Below are 17,291 nucleotides of genomic sequence, written 5' to 3' on the forward strand. Positions count from 1 at the left end.
TAAAATTGCTGAAAAAAATTTGCTAAATTGTCATAAAAAAAACGGTTGAAAATGGAAATATTGTATAAAATAACGTATAAACGTCTTCAGATGACATGATTTAATGCGATTGAAAATTACCAAAAATTGTGGATAAATTATTCTCGTATTTAATGAGAATTTCTTGAACATGGCGTAGACTATACATAAAACATTGCCAATCATCAAAATGGACTGAAATTCGGCAGAAATAAAATATGTAGGAAGTTCTTATCATAAAAACTATAAAGTGAGCTTGAATGTTTCTGAAAATCGCTTAGATCAACTTGGCTAAAATTTGCCCGGAGCATCATTAAGTAAAGTTATAAAATTGGTGCAGTTTGTGAAAATTCGAGTAAACTGTTTCATAATTGATATAGGTAGTAATCTTGTCAAATGAACAGAAAGAGGATTTAAAAAATTATTCGTTGAATCACTACAATTTAATTTTGATCCGAATCGAAACATAATCCGAATTTTCCTCATCAATGGTATATTTCAAACTTCCCTCCCTTTTTTCTAACTCATCGTGGGTCTGAAATGTCCATGTCATGGAAAACCCCATAAAGTGACAATTTTTAAGGACGAAATTGTTAAATTATCTAGATTTTATGCATATTTTATTCGATTCAATTTTACAATTGTTCAACATTTCTCTATCTATGCTCGAAGAAAGATAACAAATTTAAATTTCTAAACCGACGGATTCTGTATAATTCCCGAAAATAATATGGCACCTGTTTTTTGATGATAGATGGAAATTATAAAAGGTCTATCGACATAAAATTTGATAGGTTCTGGTCTACGTTCCACTGATGTACGAGATATTCCAATCGATGTCACAGCAGTTGCGACAGTTCCGTCTTCGTCGACTTCAATTTCAGCTGCGTGAGTTATATCCGATACTTGTAGGTTCGAGGCATTTTCTACCAAATTATCCAGTTCAGCACTTCCAAATATCTTAGTTATACCAGCTTTAATCACGTGATTATTGATGCTTTGCGACCATCCGTATTTTAGAAAAGGTATCTTGTAATCGACGTATTCATTTTTCCAATTAGCTCCTCCGTGTAGCAATCTTTGATGAAATGCTGGCCTGTAAGCATCGATGACAGCGCCCACCGATAAATTCTGGTGTGGTAAAACGACCAACATGTTGAATTCTCCGTTCTTGTACGGCAACACAATCGCTTCAACTGTTGAATCGTTATTTTTGAAGTAAGAAACGTATTTTTTTTGACTCATCAGTGGAACTTCCACTTGTTTGAGTCCGGTGTTGAATTTTTCGCTGAATAATAAAAGTATGACGTTATTAGGCACGAATTGGAAAAATTTACTAGCGAACTTGAAATCTTGTACGCGTAAAATGCGAACTTTTTTCTTACTTTTTGGTTTCCCCTTTATTGAATGGCTGTTGCCAAGTGGCATTGAAAAACAGAGCGCTGACGAGCAGTAAAGACATTGCTTGAGAGAGTGGCTCCTTGAATAATTTAGGTATGCGGTTTTTCGTATTGGCTGAGACCCAACTGAAAAAGCAAACACGAATTAGCCACATTACTCGTATATGGTCATTCCACGTCAATTCGACCGGGAAGTGGTAAGGAGGGTGGGCGACTTTTTTGAAATTTTTCCTGTGGAAGGATATTCTGAAGGGATGACCAATGGCGCAAATCGCAGCCCTGTAGCCCTTTTTTAAAGGCTAGTAGTCCGGCATATGACAATAGGAGTAATTGCACCCCACCCCCCGCCGATCTTCCGGGACAACTTTTTTCTTAAAGGGGACATCGTAAGGAACATTTTAAAGTCCAAAAAAAGTTGGCCTTACTTACAAAATGGTGGCCATTTTGATTGACAGGTCAGCCGAAATCACAGATTTTGCGTTTCAACATAGGACTTGCATGAAATTTTTCAAACCTTACAAAGGTAGATCGAAAGATCATGCAAAAATTTATCACCTGTCAAAATTTCAAGTGCTAAAGTGCGTTTTTCGATTTTTGGTGAATTTTTAAAAATCCTATTTAGGCGAAAAATGAGGGGAAAAAGTCAAAATTTTACCAAATTGACTAAAAAAGCTGAAATTTGGGATATACCCTATTTTCGACATGCCAAATCGATTGGAAACGGTTTCAACCCGTTTTGAGCAGTTCTGGAGCCTCCAGCAGATTTTTGAAACTCGAAATTCCCACAAAATTCCATCAAATTGGAGTTGTAAAGCTGAAACTTATCCTAAAAACTAATTTCAATACGCTACGAAGTACTGCAAGTGAATTACAAGTCGTTTTGGAGCCTCCAGCAACGTTTTGAAAATTCCTGAAGCCTCCAGCAGATTTTTGAAACATAAATTTTCACAAAATTTCATCAAATGCAGATGGAAAGCAGAAATTTCTTGTACACTCCAATTTTAAGACCCTCTTTAGACGACTTCAGGTGGGTTCAAGTCATTTTAGAGCCTCCAGCGACTTTTTTGAAAATTACTGTAGCCTCCAGTAGATTTTTGAAACTTGAAATTCTCGCAACATTAATTTATTAAATGGAGTCGGCAAGCTGAAATTTACTTCGCAGACTACATGTACATAGTGGTTTCAAATCGTTTTAAAGCTTCCAGCTACTTTTAGGAAATTTCAATTTTCCAAAAAAAACGCCATATAACCTTTCAAAAAGTCGCTGGAGGCTCTAAAACGACTTGAAATCCACCAGCAGTCAACTTCGTAGCGTATTGAAATTAGTTTGCAGAATGAATATCGACTCTCCATCTCCATTTAATGAAATTTTGTGATAATTTAAAGTTTCAAAAATCTGCTGGAGGCTTCAGGAATTTTCAAAAAGTCGCTGGAGGCTCCAAAACGACTTGAAATTCACCTGCAGTACTTCGTAGCGTATTGAAATTAGTTTTTAGAATAAATTTCAGCTTTACAACTCCAATTTGATGGAATTTTGTGGGAATTTCAAGTTTCAAAAATCTGCTGGAGGCTCCAGAACTGCTCAAAACGGGTTGAAACCGTTTCCAATCGATTTGGCATGTCGAAAATAGGATAATGTCTCCAGCTTTCTTGGTCAATTTGGTAAAATTTTGATTTTTCCCCTCATTTTTCGCCTAAGTAGGATTTTCAAAAATTCACCAAAAATCGAAAAACGCACTTTAGCACTTGAAATTTTGACAGGTGATAAATTTTTGCATGATCTTTCGACCTACCTTGTAAGGTTTGAAAAATTTCGTGCAAGTCCTATGTTGAAACGCAAAATCTGCGATTTCGGCTGACCTGTCAATCAAAATGGCCGCCATTTTGTAAGTAATGCCAACTTTTTTTTGGACAAGTTTGCTTTAAAATGTTCCTTAGGATGTCCCCTTCAAGAAAAATGTTGTCCCGGAGGATCGGGGGGGGGGGGTGCAATTACTCCTATTGTCATATGCCGGACTATAGGGGGTGTCAAAGTTTTCAGTGAACTTGAAATATCATCCATATCGGTAGTGGATTACTCGATAACCGCGATACCTACCAAAATGGAACTTTTTCCAATAGTTAGAGGTTTTGAAAGGAATTTTGGTGATATCATAAAAATCAGTGTTGCCACTTTTTTTCTTACGACAAATCAGCTCGAAAAATTTCAAAGCGTAGTGTTTATATCGTTCCGACTCTAAAAAATTTTGAAAAAATATATTATGGACAACTTTTTATGCCGAACAACATATTAAAAAATTGGGATAGCATTTTTACGTGAAGTCGATTAAAAAAAATTGAAAGTTTGCGAATAAATTTGATTTTTTGATTTACAGCATGAAAGAAAGTTTTGACTGTTGAAGTTGACCCATTTGACCCCTATTTTCACGTATCTGTTGAAAAAGTTGAAAAAAACGCTACGCTTGATGAAATGAACTCATCACAAAAAAATTTAAATTCGAAAAAATTCAAAAAATAAACAAATTTTTATTTTTTGCTGCGAGTGTGATTTCTATAAGACAACAGAATAAATTATAATTTTGTGTAATGTTTGGAATTTATTGAAAATTGAATTTTTCAAAATTTTGATTTTTTTGTGATGAGTTTATTTTATTGATAGAAGGGGCTTTTTCAACTTTTTCAACGAATACGTAAAAATAGGGGTCAAATGGGTCAACTTCAACGGTCAAAACTTTTTGTCATGTTTTAAATCAAAACATCGCATTTTTTCGCAGGCTTCAAATTTTTTTAAATCGACCTTATGAAATAATACCATCCCAATTTTTTAATAATGTTGTTCAGCATGAAAAGTTGTCCATAATATATTTTTTCCAGAATTTGTAACCCTTAAAGACCCAGGCTAATCCTGAGATGTTGGGTGAAAATGCTTTCAATTTCCTGAATTAGATCATCACAAGCATCACTTTAACCCACAGTTTGCCCCCCAGCCCCTTAAAGCCGTCTCGTAAAAGCCATACCGATTTATTTAATTTTCCTTGAAAACCGAGAAAGCTAAAACCCCAATGAGGTCAATCATGGAACTGAATGATATAGTATCATTAGGTGTACTGAATGAGTGAAAGCATATCCCCAAAGAACACCCCACCCCTTTTTGGGGGGCAAATTTTCAAAAAAGTTGGGATAAAAAAATTGGACCCATGCTCCATTTTTGGATAAACATATTGATGGTAGACCCTTCACAAAATGAAATCATGAAAGGTGTGAAAATGGTGGACCAGAGCGATTTTTTGAAAATTTGATTCGCTTGTCTCGATAAAAACCCGAAAAAACAGAGCATGAATACGCAAAGTACATAATATGGGAAATATTATCAAGTAGGCTTGAAATGACAGAAACAAGAATTGAAAGGAACACAGATGCTTTTAACAGCACATAAGTTCAGATAATCTACAATCCACCCATCAAATCTGTTTATCACTCCGTGGATATTCTTTCTCGATATTTGTCACCAAATAGTTACATCCTACAAAGGTTAGCAGTACGATTGTTTTTCTGCAGAAATATCGAAATAGGTTTATCTACCACTTTGAAAAGCTTTACACAGTCAAATTGCAGCACTCCCTGGCATTTCATAATGTTCAAGCATTCATGAAGAAGTCACTATACCTCCTCGATCATAGATAATGTAGTTCTACATCACGAAAATTGCACGAGCAGAAGTCGTCGTTTATAATCATGAGATTGTGTCTAGCTTATGACTACAGGATTCAGGGGATTTGAGATTCAGTAAAAAGCTTTCAACTGTTGTTCAACCACAACTCTGAACTTTTGAATGTTTTGAGAAATTCCTGCTGAAGTTGATATTCTTTCTCGATATTTGTCAACAAATAATTACATCCCGCAAAAGGTTAGTGGTACGATTGTTTTTCTGCAGAAGTATCGAAATAGGCTTATCTACCACTTTGAAAAGCTTTACACTGTCAAATTGCAGCTGTTTCTGGCATTTCATAATGTTGAAGCATTCATGAAGAAGTCACTATCCCTACTCGATCATTGATAGTGTAGTTCAACATCATAAAATATCGTGATTGGAAACAAAAAATTCTGCTCAAGCAATTTTCAAGATGTACAACTTCACTATCAATGATCGGGGAGGGATAGTGACTTCTTCATGAATGCTTCAACATTATGAAATGCCAGAAACAGCTGCAATTTGACAGTGTAAAGCTTTTCAAAGTGGTAGATAAGCCTATTTCGATACTTCTGCAGAAAAACAATCGTACCACTAACCTTTTGCGGGATGTAATTATTTGTTGACAAATATCGAGAAAGAATATCAACTTCAGCAGGAATTTCTCAAAACATTCAAAAGTTCAGAGTTGTGGTTGAACAACAGTTGAAAGCTTTTTACTGAATCTCAAATCCCCTGAATCCTGTAGTCATAAGCTAGACACAATCTCATGATTATAAACGACGACTTCTGCTCGTGCAATTTTCGTGATGTAGAACTACATTATCTATGATCGAGGAGGGATAGTGACTTCTTCATGAATGCTTGAACATTATGAAATGCCAGGGAGTGCTGCAATTTGACTGTGTAAAGCTTTTCAAAGTGGTAGATAAACCTATTTCGATATTTCTGCAGAAAAACAATCGTACTGCTAACCTTTGTAGGATGTAACTATTTGGTGACAAATATCGAGAAAGAATATCCACGGAGTGATAAACAGATTTGATGGGTGGATTGTAGATTATCTGAACTTATGTGCTGTTAAAAGCATCTGTGTTCCTTTCAATTCTTGTTTCTGTCATTTCAAGCCTACTTGATAATATTTCCCATATTATGTACTTTGCGTATTCATGCTCTGTTTTTTCGGGTTTTTATCGAGACAAGCGAATCAAATTTTCAAAAAATCGCTCTGGTCCACCATTTTCACACCTTTCATGATTTCATTTTGTGAAGGGTCTACCATCAATATGTTTATCCAAAAATGGAGCATGGGTCCAATTTTTTTATCCCAACTTTTTTGAAAATTTGCCCCCCAAAAAGGGGTGGGGTGTTCTTTGGGGATATGCTTTCACTCATTCAGTACACCTAATGATACTATATCATTCAGTTCCATGATTGACCTCATTGGGGTTTTAGCTTTCTCGGTTTTCAAGGAAAATTAAATAAATCGGTATGGCTTTTACGAGACGGCTTTAAGGGGCTGGGGGGCAAACTGTGGGTTAAAGTGATGCTTGTGATGATCTAATTCAGGAAATTGAAAGCATTTTCAACCAACATCTCAGGATTAGCCTGGGTCTTTAAGGGTTAAGCGTCAGAACGATGTCGATATGTAAACTAGGTTTTGAAACTCTTCGAGCTAATTTTTCATACGAAAAAAGTGGCAATACTGATTTTTATGATATCACTAAAGAGCCTTTCAAAACCCCTAACTATTGGAAAAAGTTCCATTTTGGTAGGTCTAGGAATCGCGGTTATATCGAGTAATCCACTGCTGAAATGGATGATATTTCAAGTTTACTGAAAACTTTGACACCCCCTAGCGGCCTTTAAAAAAATGGCTAGAGGGCTGCGATTTGCATCATTGGTCATCCCTTCAGAAGGTCATTCCACACGAAAAATTTCAAAAAAATCGCCGACCCTCCTTACTACTTCTTGGTCGAATTGACGTCTATAGGTATAATTTTATTATAGGTTGAAAATTGAGTTTAAATTTTGAAAGTTGACTCACTTGTTGACCAAATCCGTCGCCTCAGATCCTCCTTTTGCAAAATTTACTTGTTGAGCTTCACTTTGGTAATAATTTTTCGATGCTTGTAAATAACTGTCCTTCAATTTTAATCCTTTCTGAACAAATACAGTGTTGGCGACTTTTACTTCAGCTGCATCCGACGTTTGTAGGTCATTCAGGATTTTAGCGAAATAATTCTGAGCTGCGGATAATCTGTTCACATTTTAAGATGGATTAGTCTAAAAATCTGTTAGCAATAATTTTATACACGTATTCAAAAATTATTTACCCAGCTTCGTCGGCAGGTGTTCCCAAAACGTTGGAGAGTTCTTTTCTGGTTTCTCCACTTGTGCCCAAGTTTAGCAAGGATAAAGCGGTGTAGATGTTTAAAGGAGAGAATAGAGCATTTTGTTCTGGTTTCAGATCATCTTTTATGAATTTAGCAAACACTCCGTTCAATTTTGCGATTGAATTCTGTATACTCTGTAAAAAAAAGTCGATGCGATTGGAATTTCATGGAAAAAATTACGGATTTTTTACCGAAGAATCATATAGGTACCAGTGATTGATCTTGATCGGTTGGAGCTGATTGTCCTGAATGCCATATTGTTCCAAGAACGAGGAGTGACAGGATTAGCGTCTGTTGGAGAGTTCATGATTACGAGCCGAATAATAAATATCACGTATATGGATCGGATTAATGAAATGGTTATTTACAAAAATGTTCAACTTACCTTCATGGAAGACATTTTGAATAATATTCACAACGAATTCACAATGCTACAATGAGCGCGAAAATTCGTCTTACGATTAGCTGATAGTGAATACCTTTACCTGTGTAATCTCTATGAACTTTCTTTTTATATGAAATAATTATGCAGTTGATAAAAAATATCAGTGAGAAAGTGCAGCGTGTGTGTTTTATACCTTGTTTTTCAATTGTAATTGAGGAGATTTCAAAAGATCATAAGGTTAAAGTGATATATTGGTGATTTTGTTGCTTATGTTTTTTTTTTTTTAATAATTATTATTTTATATGAATACCCTTCGTTGTTAATTGATGAGCAATTATGGTATTTTCTTGATGAACAAATTAAAGTTTTGCATTTTTAAAAAGATGAATAATTGTTCAGTCATATTATACCAACCAATCAATTACATACTAAGTATTATAACAAAGTACTTATTGCTTTGTGCAGTTATACCTACCGAACCAAAAATGTTTTCCTTGTGCGTCATACGCATTACGGTTTCATCCTGAGTCACCAAGAAACAAAATTAACTGTAATTTTCTCCCTCTTTCCTTTGGTAAAAAATCACACGATGGAATAATTAATGTTATTTGATTGGTTGATGATTATTTTTTTTTAATACACGCAGGTACAAAAGTTTAAATATTTCGATGATTTTCAAAGTTTAATTCCTTTCAAACTTAATTTTGGGTCATTCCACGTCAATTGGACCAAGAAGTGGTAGGTGGGTTCGGCGATTTTTTTGAAATTTTTCCTGTGGAAAGACCTTCCGAAGAGATGACCAATGGCGCGAATCGCAGCCCTCTAGCCCATTTTTAACGGCAACCAGGGAGTGTCAAAGTTTTCAGTGAACCTAAAATACTCGTATCATCCATTTCAGTAGTAGATTACTCGATAACCGCGATATCTACCAAAATGGAACTTTTTCCAGTAGTTAGGGGTTTTGAAAGGCTTTTTGGTGATGTCATAAAAATCAGTGTTGCCACTTTTTTTCTTACAAAAAATTAGCTCAAAAAGTTTCAAAACGTTGTTTTTATATCGTTCGGACTCTCAAAAATTCTGAAAAAAATATATTATGGACAACTGTTCATGCTGAACAACATATTAAAAAATTAGGATGGTAACTTGTCGCAAAGTCGATTTAAAAAAATTTAAAATTTGCAAAAAAATGAGATTTTTTGATTTAAAACATGAAACAAAGTTTCGATTGGTAAAGTTGACCCATTTGACCCCTATTTTTACGTATCCGTTGAAAAAGTTGCAAAACCCGCTTCACTCGGTGAAATTAACTCATCACAAAAAAATCAAAATTTGAAAAAAAATCAAAAAATTAACAAATTTTAATTTTTTTGCTGTGAGTGTGATTTTTATAAGCTTTTTCATGAAATACATCAGAAAGAGGTCAAAATAAGACAACTGAATAAATTTTAACTTTTTTTGATGTTTGGAATTGAAAATTGAATTTTTTCGTATTTTGATTTTTTTGTGATGAGTTCATTTTATCGAGTGAAAGGGATTTTCATCAAGAAAAATTTAAATCTGTCTTTCAAATGAAGTTTTATACATTTTCAATCCACTAATCTACATTTTTTTGTTTTCTTTTTTGTTTCAGGTGAGTACAAATCCATGATTATGAGTAAGTAAAGTGAGTCATGTTTGTTATTTAATTATTGTCAGAATTTTCATATGCGAAAATTCTCTTATTTAAATGTGATCAACTGACCGTTTACGTAACTTTTTGCAATTGAAGAGCTCTATTCCAAAGTGGGTCACACTTTGGAATAGAGCTCTTCAATTGAAAATGACGTCCTGCGATGACGATGGTGACCATAAACATGTGTGTGGTTACCTCCTCTCTTTGCTCCCTCGTAAAAATCATGGGGTCAAGTCGAACTCATTTTTAGAGTACCTATCGAAAAAAATACCCTTACAATAAGGGAGATAAGTCCTGACAAAATTATAAAACAAAAGCCCTGTTTCTCGGTAAAGTTGCTTAAAAAAGTTCTCTTCTTGCCAAAATTGCAAGAAAATGTGCTGTGTGTGTTTTTTTTTCGGTACAAAATGCAAATTACCTAAATTGTCAAAAAAGGCCGATGTTCTGTCAAATTGCTGAAAAATTCACGCTTTTCCGAAATTCATCAAAAATGTAATTTTTTGTCATAGTCTCATTTTTGCCGAAATCGTCGGAAAGTTCTGATTTTTTCCAAAAATGTCAACTGGTTCTTTTTTTGGATAAATTACCCGAAAAGTGCTGTTTTTATGCAGAGATGGTCAAAAACACCTAGTCGGGAGGCCCGCATAAGAATTACCTGCACCCCCTGCCGATTCTCCGGGACAACTTTTTTCTTAAAGGGGAAGTCCTAAGGACATTTCTAGCCCTTGTCCTCAAAAAAAAAGTGGCCCTACTTACAAAATGGCGGCCATTTTGATTGACAGGTCAGCCGAAATCGCAGGTTTTGCGTTCCAACATAGGACTTTCACGGAATTTTTCAAACCGTTTAAAGGTAGATCGAAAGAGCAGGCAAAAATTCATCACCTGTCAAAATTTCAAGTCCTCAAGTGCCTTTTTCGATTTTTGGTGAATTTTCAAAAATCAAATTTTGGCCAAAATGTGAGAAAAAAATCAAAATTTTACCAAATTGACCTAGAAAGCTGAAATTTGGGGTATATCTTATTTTCGACCTGCCAAATCGATTGGAAACTGTTTCAAACCATTTTGAGCAGTTCTGGAGCCTTCAGTAGATTTTTGAAACTCGAAATTCTCACAAAATTTCATCAAATGGAGTTGGAAAGCCGAAATTAATTCTGCAAACAAATTTCAATACGCTATGAAGTCGACTGCAGGTGATTTTCAAGTCGTTTTGGAGCCTCCAGCGATTTTTTGAAAATTACTGGAGCCTCCAGTAGATTTTTGAAACTTGAAATTTCCCTAAAATTTCATGAAATGGGGTTAGCAAGCTGAAATTTACTCTGCAAACTAATTTGAATACAACATGAAGTCGACTGCATGGTGGTTTCAAGTGATTTTGAAACTTCCAGCTACTTTTTAGAAATTTCAAATCTCGTAAAAACGCGATGAAACTTTTCAAAAAGTCACTGGTGGCGCCAAAATTACTTGAACTCGCCTGAAGTCGTCTTCAGAGGGTGTTAAAATTGAAATGCAGAGTTAATTTCAACTTTCCATCACCATTTGATGAAATTTTGGGGAAATTTCAAGTTTCAAAAATCTACTGGAGGCTCCAGTAATTTTCAAAAAATCGCTGGAGGCTCCAAAACGACTTGAAAATCACCTGCAGTCGACTTCATAGCGTATTGAAATTTGTTTGCAGAATAAATTTCGGCTTTCCAACTCCATTTGATGAAATTTTGTGAGAATTTTGAGTTTCAAAAATCTGCTGGAGGCGCCAGTAATTTTCAAAAAATCGCTGGAGGCTCCAAAACGACTTGAAAATTACCTGCAGTCGACTTCATAGTGTATTGAAATTTGTTTGCAGAATAAATTTCAGCTTGCTAACCCAATTTCATGAAATTTTAGGGAAATTTCAAGTTTCAAAAATCTACTGGAGGCTCCAGTAATTTCAAAAAATTGCTGGAGGCTCCAAAACGACTTGAAAATCACCTGCAGGCTGCAGTCCACTTCTGAGTGTATTGAAATTAGTTTGCAGAATGAATTTCGGCTTTCCAACTCATTTGATGAAATTTTGAGAGAATTTCGGGTTTAAAAAATCTACTGGAGGCTCCAGAACTGCTCAAAACGGTTTGAAACAGTTTCCAATCGATTTGGCAGGTCGATAATGGGATATACCCCAAATTTCAGCTTTCTAGGTCAATTTGGTAAAATTTTGATTTTTTCTCACATTTTGGCCAAAATTTGATTTTTGAAAATTCACCAAAAATCGAAAAAGGCACTTTAGCACTTGAAATTTTGACAGGTGATGAATTTTTGCCTGCTCTTTCGATCTACCTTTATACGGTTTGAAAAATTCCGTGAAAGTCCTATGTTGGAACGCAAAACCTGCGATTTCGGCTGACCTGTCAATCAAAATGGCCGCCATTTTGTAAGTAGGGCCACTTTTTTTTTTGAGGACAAGGGCTAGAAATGTTCCTTACGACCCCTTTAAGAAAAAAGTTGTCCCGGAGAATCGGCAGGGGGGTGCAGGTGATCCTTAAGCGGGCCCCCCGACTAACCTTGTTTTTTGTCGAAGTTGTTTAAAGGTTTCATTTTTTTTCTGCAAAAAACTAAAAGTATCCTATTTTTGCAACATTTACCGCAAAAAGTACTGTTACTTTACCTAAATTGTTAAAAAAGTGGGTAACTTACTGTTGTTGGTTTTTTTTTTTGGAATAGTTTTCAAAAAAATTCTTTTTTTTTCTATATTTTTACTCAATTTCCAAAAATGTACATAGTTGTTTCGTCAAAATTGTCTTTTTTTGCCAAAATTAATCCAAGAAGTATTGACTTTTCCCCTAGCTATCCAAAAATTTACGGTTTTTCCGAAATTGCCAAATGGGTCATTCCATGTCAATTCGACCAACGTTTTTGAGTCGTGTCGTGTCTTTCGATTTCGCTCAAATTTTTTTTACAACATCTACCCACCCAGTAAGTAAAAAAACCCGCAATCAGTTTGGTCTCAGCCTCCTCAGGAGGCGGGTGGGGGGGCTTCCATTATTTTCACATTGTCTCGAGGTACTCAAACTCAACTTCAGCAGCACATTCCTCCAAAACTGTGATACTTTGATCAAAACTGATTTCACAGTTCAGAAGGGTATTAAATTTTTAACTTTTTAAGCATTTTGATATTTTCAAAATTTGAAAGTTGAACTTTCAAATTGTAAGTTCAAATTTCAAAATGGCGCTGTAAGTGGGAGCTACGATTTAAAATTCTGAAAAAATTTCCATAGATGTACCTCTTGATGCTTTTTCGAAATATTCAAGTTTCAAGATGGGATCTCTTGATGGAAGGGAAGCACCCCCACCCCCAATTTTGGGCAAAACTTTGGAAAAAAAAATCTGGGGCATGTGATATATCGAATTGTATGTTTTTGGTAACGCTGAACATGAATATGACGTTATATTTTCGATTGGGCCTCTTCCACGGCCCCCAGCTCCTCCCCAAATGAGGTAAAAGTTCAAAATAGGATTTTGTTCGTGCGACACATGACATAGTATGTTATTGGTGACGCTGAACACGAATATGAGGTCAGATTTTTGATTGTACTCATCCATGGCCCTCAGCACCTCCCCAAGGAAGGGGGTTACAGATCATGAACCACTATTTTTGATCCGAACCAAAACGTAATCCGAATTTCCCTCATCAATGGAACATTTCAAACTTCCCTTCTTTTTTTCTAACTCATCGTGGGTCTGAAATGTCCATGGCATGGAAAACCTATTATTGACAATTTTTAGAACGAAATTGTTTTAGATAATATGCATTTATTCTATTCAATTTTACAATTGTTCTACATTTCTCTCTCTAAGTAGGTCATAAATTATTATTTCATCGGTTCACAAATACCATACTACATAAATGAATCAATACGACGTAAGCACCTGTAGGTATACCTGAGTTGTACATTTTAGAAAAACATACTTGAAAAAAGATTACAAATTTCTAAACCGACGGATTCTGTACAATTCCTGAAAATAATATCGTACCTGTTTTTTCATGAGAGATGGAAATTATGTAAGGTCTATCAACATAAAATTTAATAGGATCTGGTGGAAGCTCCTGTTCTGTATGAGTTACTCCAATTGACGCCGCAGCAGTTGCGACAGTTCCGCCTTCCTCCACATGAATTTCAGTCGCGTGAGTTATATCCGATACTTGTAGGTTCGAGGCATTTTCTACCAAATTATCCAATTCAGCACTTCCAAATATCTTAGTTATACCAGCTTTGATCACGTGATTATTGATGCTTTGCGACCATCCGTATTTAAAACGAGGTATCTTATAATCGACGTATTCGAGATTCCAGGTGACTCCCTGTAACAATTGTTGATGATATTCTGGCTTGTAGGCATCGATGACAGCGCTCACCGAGTTATTCTGGTATGGTAAAATGATGAACATGATGAATTCTTGTCTTTCATACGGCAAAAGAATCGCTTCAACTTTTGAATCGTCGCTTTTGAAGTAAGGAACATATCCTTTTTGACTCATCAGTGGAACTTCCACCTGTTCGACTCCGGTGTTGAATTTTCCTCTGAAAAAACAAGAATGATATTTTATTGTTTGATACGAATTGAAAATTTATCGCTGTTTGGACAAATTCTTCTTACTTTTTGGTTTCGGATTTGTTGAATGGATGTTGCCAAGTGGCGTTGAAAAATAAAGCGCTGACCAGAAGTAAAGACGTTGCTGGAGATATCTGGTTTTTGAATAATTGAGGTGTGCAATTTTTCGTATTGTTCGAGACCCAGCTGAAAAAGCAAACAAGAATGAGCCACATTATATAGGTAATCACAGGTTGAAAATTAAGTTGAAATATTGAAACTTGACTCACTTGTTGACGAAATCCGTGGCCTCGGATCCTCCTTTGGCGAAATCGACTTGTTGAGCTTCGCTTTTGTAATAATTTTTCGATGCTTGCAAATAACCGTCCTTCAATTTTAATCCTTTCTGCACGAATACAGTGTTGGCGATTTTTACTTCACCTGCATTCGACGTTTGTAGCTCATTCAGGGTTTTACCAATATAATACTGTCTTGCAGAAAATCTGTTCACATTTTAAGGTGAATTAATAAATAAAAATTAGTTGGCGATTTTATTCAAAAATTATTTACCCAGCTTCGTCGGTAGGTGTTCCCAATGCTTTTGAAAGTTCTTTTCTGGTTTCTCCATTGGTGCCCAAGTTCAGCAATGACAAAGCGGCGTAAATGTTCAGAGGAGAGAATAGAGCATTTTGTTCTGGTTTTAAATCATCTTTTATGTATTTAGCGAATACCGCGTTCAATTTCGCGATAGAATACTGTATATTATCCTGTAAAAGAATCGATGTGATTGAAACTTTTATCGAGAAAATTCGAGAATTTATATACCAAAGAGTCATTTTTATACCTGTTGTTCTGAATGGCGTATTGTTCCAAGTATGAACAGGAGTGACAGGATTAGCGTCTGTAGGTGTTCATTATTGCGAGTAGGAAAAAAAATATCAATAATTTGATTGATAGTTTATTACATTTATGTATATCAGAAGAATAAAATATTTACTGAAATGTTCAACTTACCTTCATTGAAGACATTTTAAATACAGTATTATTACTCGTATTTTCAACGAGTTCACCATACAAGACGTGCGAAAGTTTGTCTTACGATTAGCTGATAGTAGATAAATATGTACCTATATGTAAGAACTTTCTTGTTATGTAAAATATTGATAAAAATATCAGTGTGTGTTCAACGTCTTATTTTTCATTTGTTATTAGGAGATTTCGAAAGGTCGTAAGGTTATAGTGATATTTTGGTGATTTAGTTACTCACAGTTTTTTTTTTTTTATTATATAATTATTTTTTTATTCTGGAAACGAACTGAATAGGTAATAATTATCTTGTCTCCAGCTCTAAAAATCTCAGCCATGATCTCAAATTTTTGATATAAGTAGGTAATTAAATTTTTTTAATTTTTTCCCATTTTTTGTGTTGAGGTGATTTTTTGATATCAAGCATATGTGTGTTATCATGTTTAAAGAGTCTCATGCATATTGAATTTGTCTTTTAAATAAAGTTTTGGGCATCATTAGATGATTTTCAATCCACTAATCTACTTTTTTTTTTTGTTTGTTTCAGGTGAGTACAAATTCATCGATTATGAGTAGTGCTAAGCGAACGTCACCAGTGAGTCATATTTGTGAATATTGTGATAATTTATGTGAGAAAAATCGTTTACCTATTTAAATGTGATCAACTGAGCGTTTACATAAGCAACTCTTTGAAATTGAAATTAATTTTAGAGTTATGAAAAAAAATACCCTTACAAGGAAGGTTTCCTAACCAGCACAAAAATTTCTGAACCGGACTGAACTAGATCAAAAAATCATGCAAAAATATATCACCAGCCAAAATTTCGAATGCCAAAGTGCATGTTTCCATTTTTGGTGAATTTTTGAAAATCTTCGAGTCGAAAATGGGGAAACAATCCATATTACACCAAATTGACCAAGAAAGCTGAAATTTAAGGTAACCCTATTTTTAACCTGTCGAATCGATTGAAAATGGTTTTGAACTGTTTTGAGCAATTTCTGGAGTCTCCGTCAGCAGATTTTCGAATGATGAAATTTTCATAAAATGTTACCAAATAAAGTTGAAATGGTAAAAAAATTACTGAATATTCTAATTTCAACGTGCTGAGTCGACTGCAGAAGACTTAAAACCGTTTTAGAGCCTCCAAAAACGTTTTTTAAAATACCAGTTTTCTGTAAAAAAAAACCGCCGTAAAATCTGTCTAAATTGAACTTTAACTCGTAAGCTCGCAATTGGCGTTTTTGACAAATTACACGCCATATTCTTTTCCCACTTTTGTCCCGCATTCCAAAAAGAGACCGCTTTTTTGGCCAAAACATTCGAAAAGAATTGATTTTTATCTTGATATTTGAAAGTCCTGCTCTTTTCCAAAATTGGAAAACGCCCTATTTCTTGAAAACATTGCTTGAAAAATTCTGTTCTTGTCAAAAATGTCTAGAAAACGTGATGTACATTTTCATTTTCATTATTTGGAAAAAATGCGAATTTGCTTATATGTATAGTCCGGCATTTTATGACAATTGGAGTAATTGCACCACCCCCCCCCTCCCCGCCGATCCATAGGGACAGGTTTTTTTCTTGAAGGGGACATCCTAAAGAACATTTTAAAGCAAACTTGCCCAAAAAAAGTTGGCCTTATTTACAAAATGGCGGCCATTTTGATTGACAGGTCAGCCGAAATCGCAGATTTTGCGTTTCAACATAGGACTTATTGCACGAAATTTTTTAAACCTTACAAAGGTAGATCAAAAGATCATGCAAAAATTTATCACCTGTCCAAATTTCAAGTGCTAAAGTGCGTTTTTCGATTTTTGGTGAATTTTTGAACATCCAATTTAGGCCAAAAATGGGTAAAAAATCAAAATTTTACCAAATTGACCAAGAAAGCTGAAATTTGGGATATACCCTATTTTCGACATGCCAAATCGATTGGAAACGGATTCAATGCGTTTTGAGCAGTTCTGGAGCCTCCAGCAGATTTTTGAAACTCGAAATTCCCACAAAATTCCAGCAAATTGGAGTTGTAAAGCTGAAATTTATTCTAAAAACTAATTTCAATACGCTACGAAGTACTGCAGGTGAATTTCAAGTCGTTTTGGAGCCTCTAACGACTTTTTTGAAAATTACCGGAGCCTCCAG

The 17,291-nt window shown here is 35.0% G+C and overlaps 1 protein-coding gene across 3 annotated transcripts; it reads right to left on the reverse strand.

Annotated features, from left to right (window-relative positions):
- Nucleotides 1-623: 623 nt before the first annotated feature.
- LOC135842301 (serine protease inhibitor-like) lies at nt 624-15,253 on the reverse strand. 3 transcript variants are annotated; one of them, XM_065359693.1, is made up of 6 exons: nt 15,140-15,169; nt 14,970-15,026; nt 14,696-14,892; nt 14,416-14,628; nt 1,404-1,544; nt 624-1,306 (listed from the first exon to the last, which is right to left on the reverse strand). In XM_065359693.1, the coding sequence occupies exons 1-6, from the start codon at nt 15,152-15,154 to the stop codon at nt 712-714; spliced, it is 1,218 nt and encodes a 405-aa protein (XP_065215765.1). In that variant the 5' UTR covers nt 15,155-15,169; the 3' UTR covers nt 624-711. The 3 variants fall into 3 exon arrangements, with proteins under 3 accessions (XP_065215765.1, XP_065215764.1, XP_065215766.1); XM_065359692.1 differs by lacking the exons at nt 14,416-14,628; nt 14,696-14,892; nt 14,970-15,026; nt 15,140-15,169 and adding exons at nt 7,157-7,369; nt 7,446-7,639; nt 7,716-7,796; nt 7,891-8,051; XM_065359694.1 differs by lacking the exons at nt 624-1,306; nt 1,404-1,544 and adding exons at nt 13,521-14,115; nt 14,192-14,332 and having other exon boundaries at nt 15,140-15,253.
- Between the last annotated feature and the right edge of the window lie 2,038 nt (nt 15,254-17,291).

Source organism: Planococcus citri, chromosome 4, assembly GCF_950023065.1.
Source record: "Planococcus citri chromosome 4, ihPlaCitr1.1, whole genome shotgun sequence".
In the NCBI taxonomy this organism is placed as follows: domain Eukaryota; kingdom Metazoa; phylum Arthropoda; class Insecta; order Hemiptera; family Pseudococcidae; genus Planococcus; species Planococcus citri.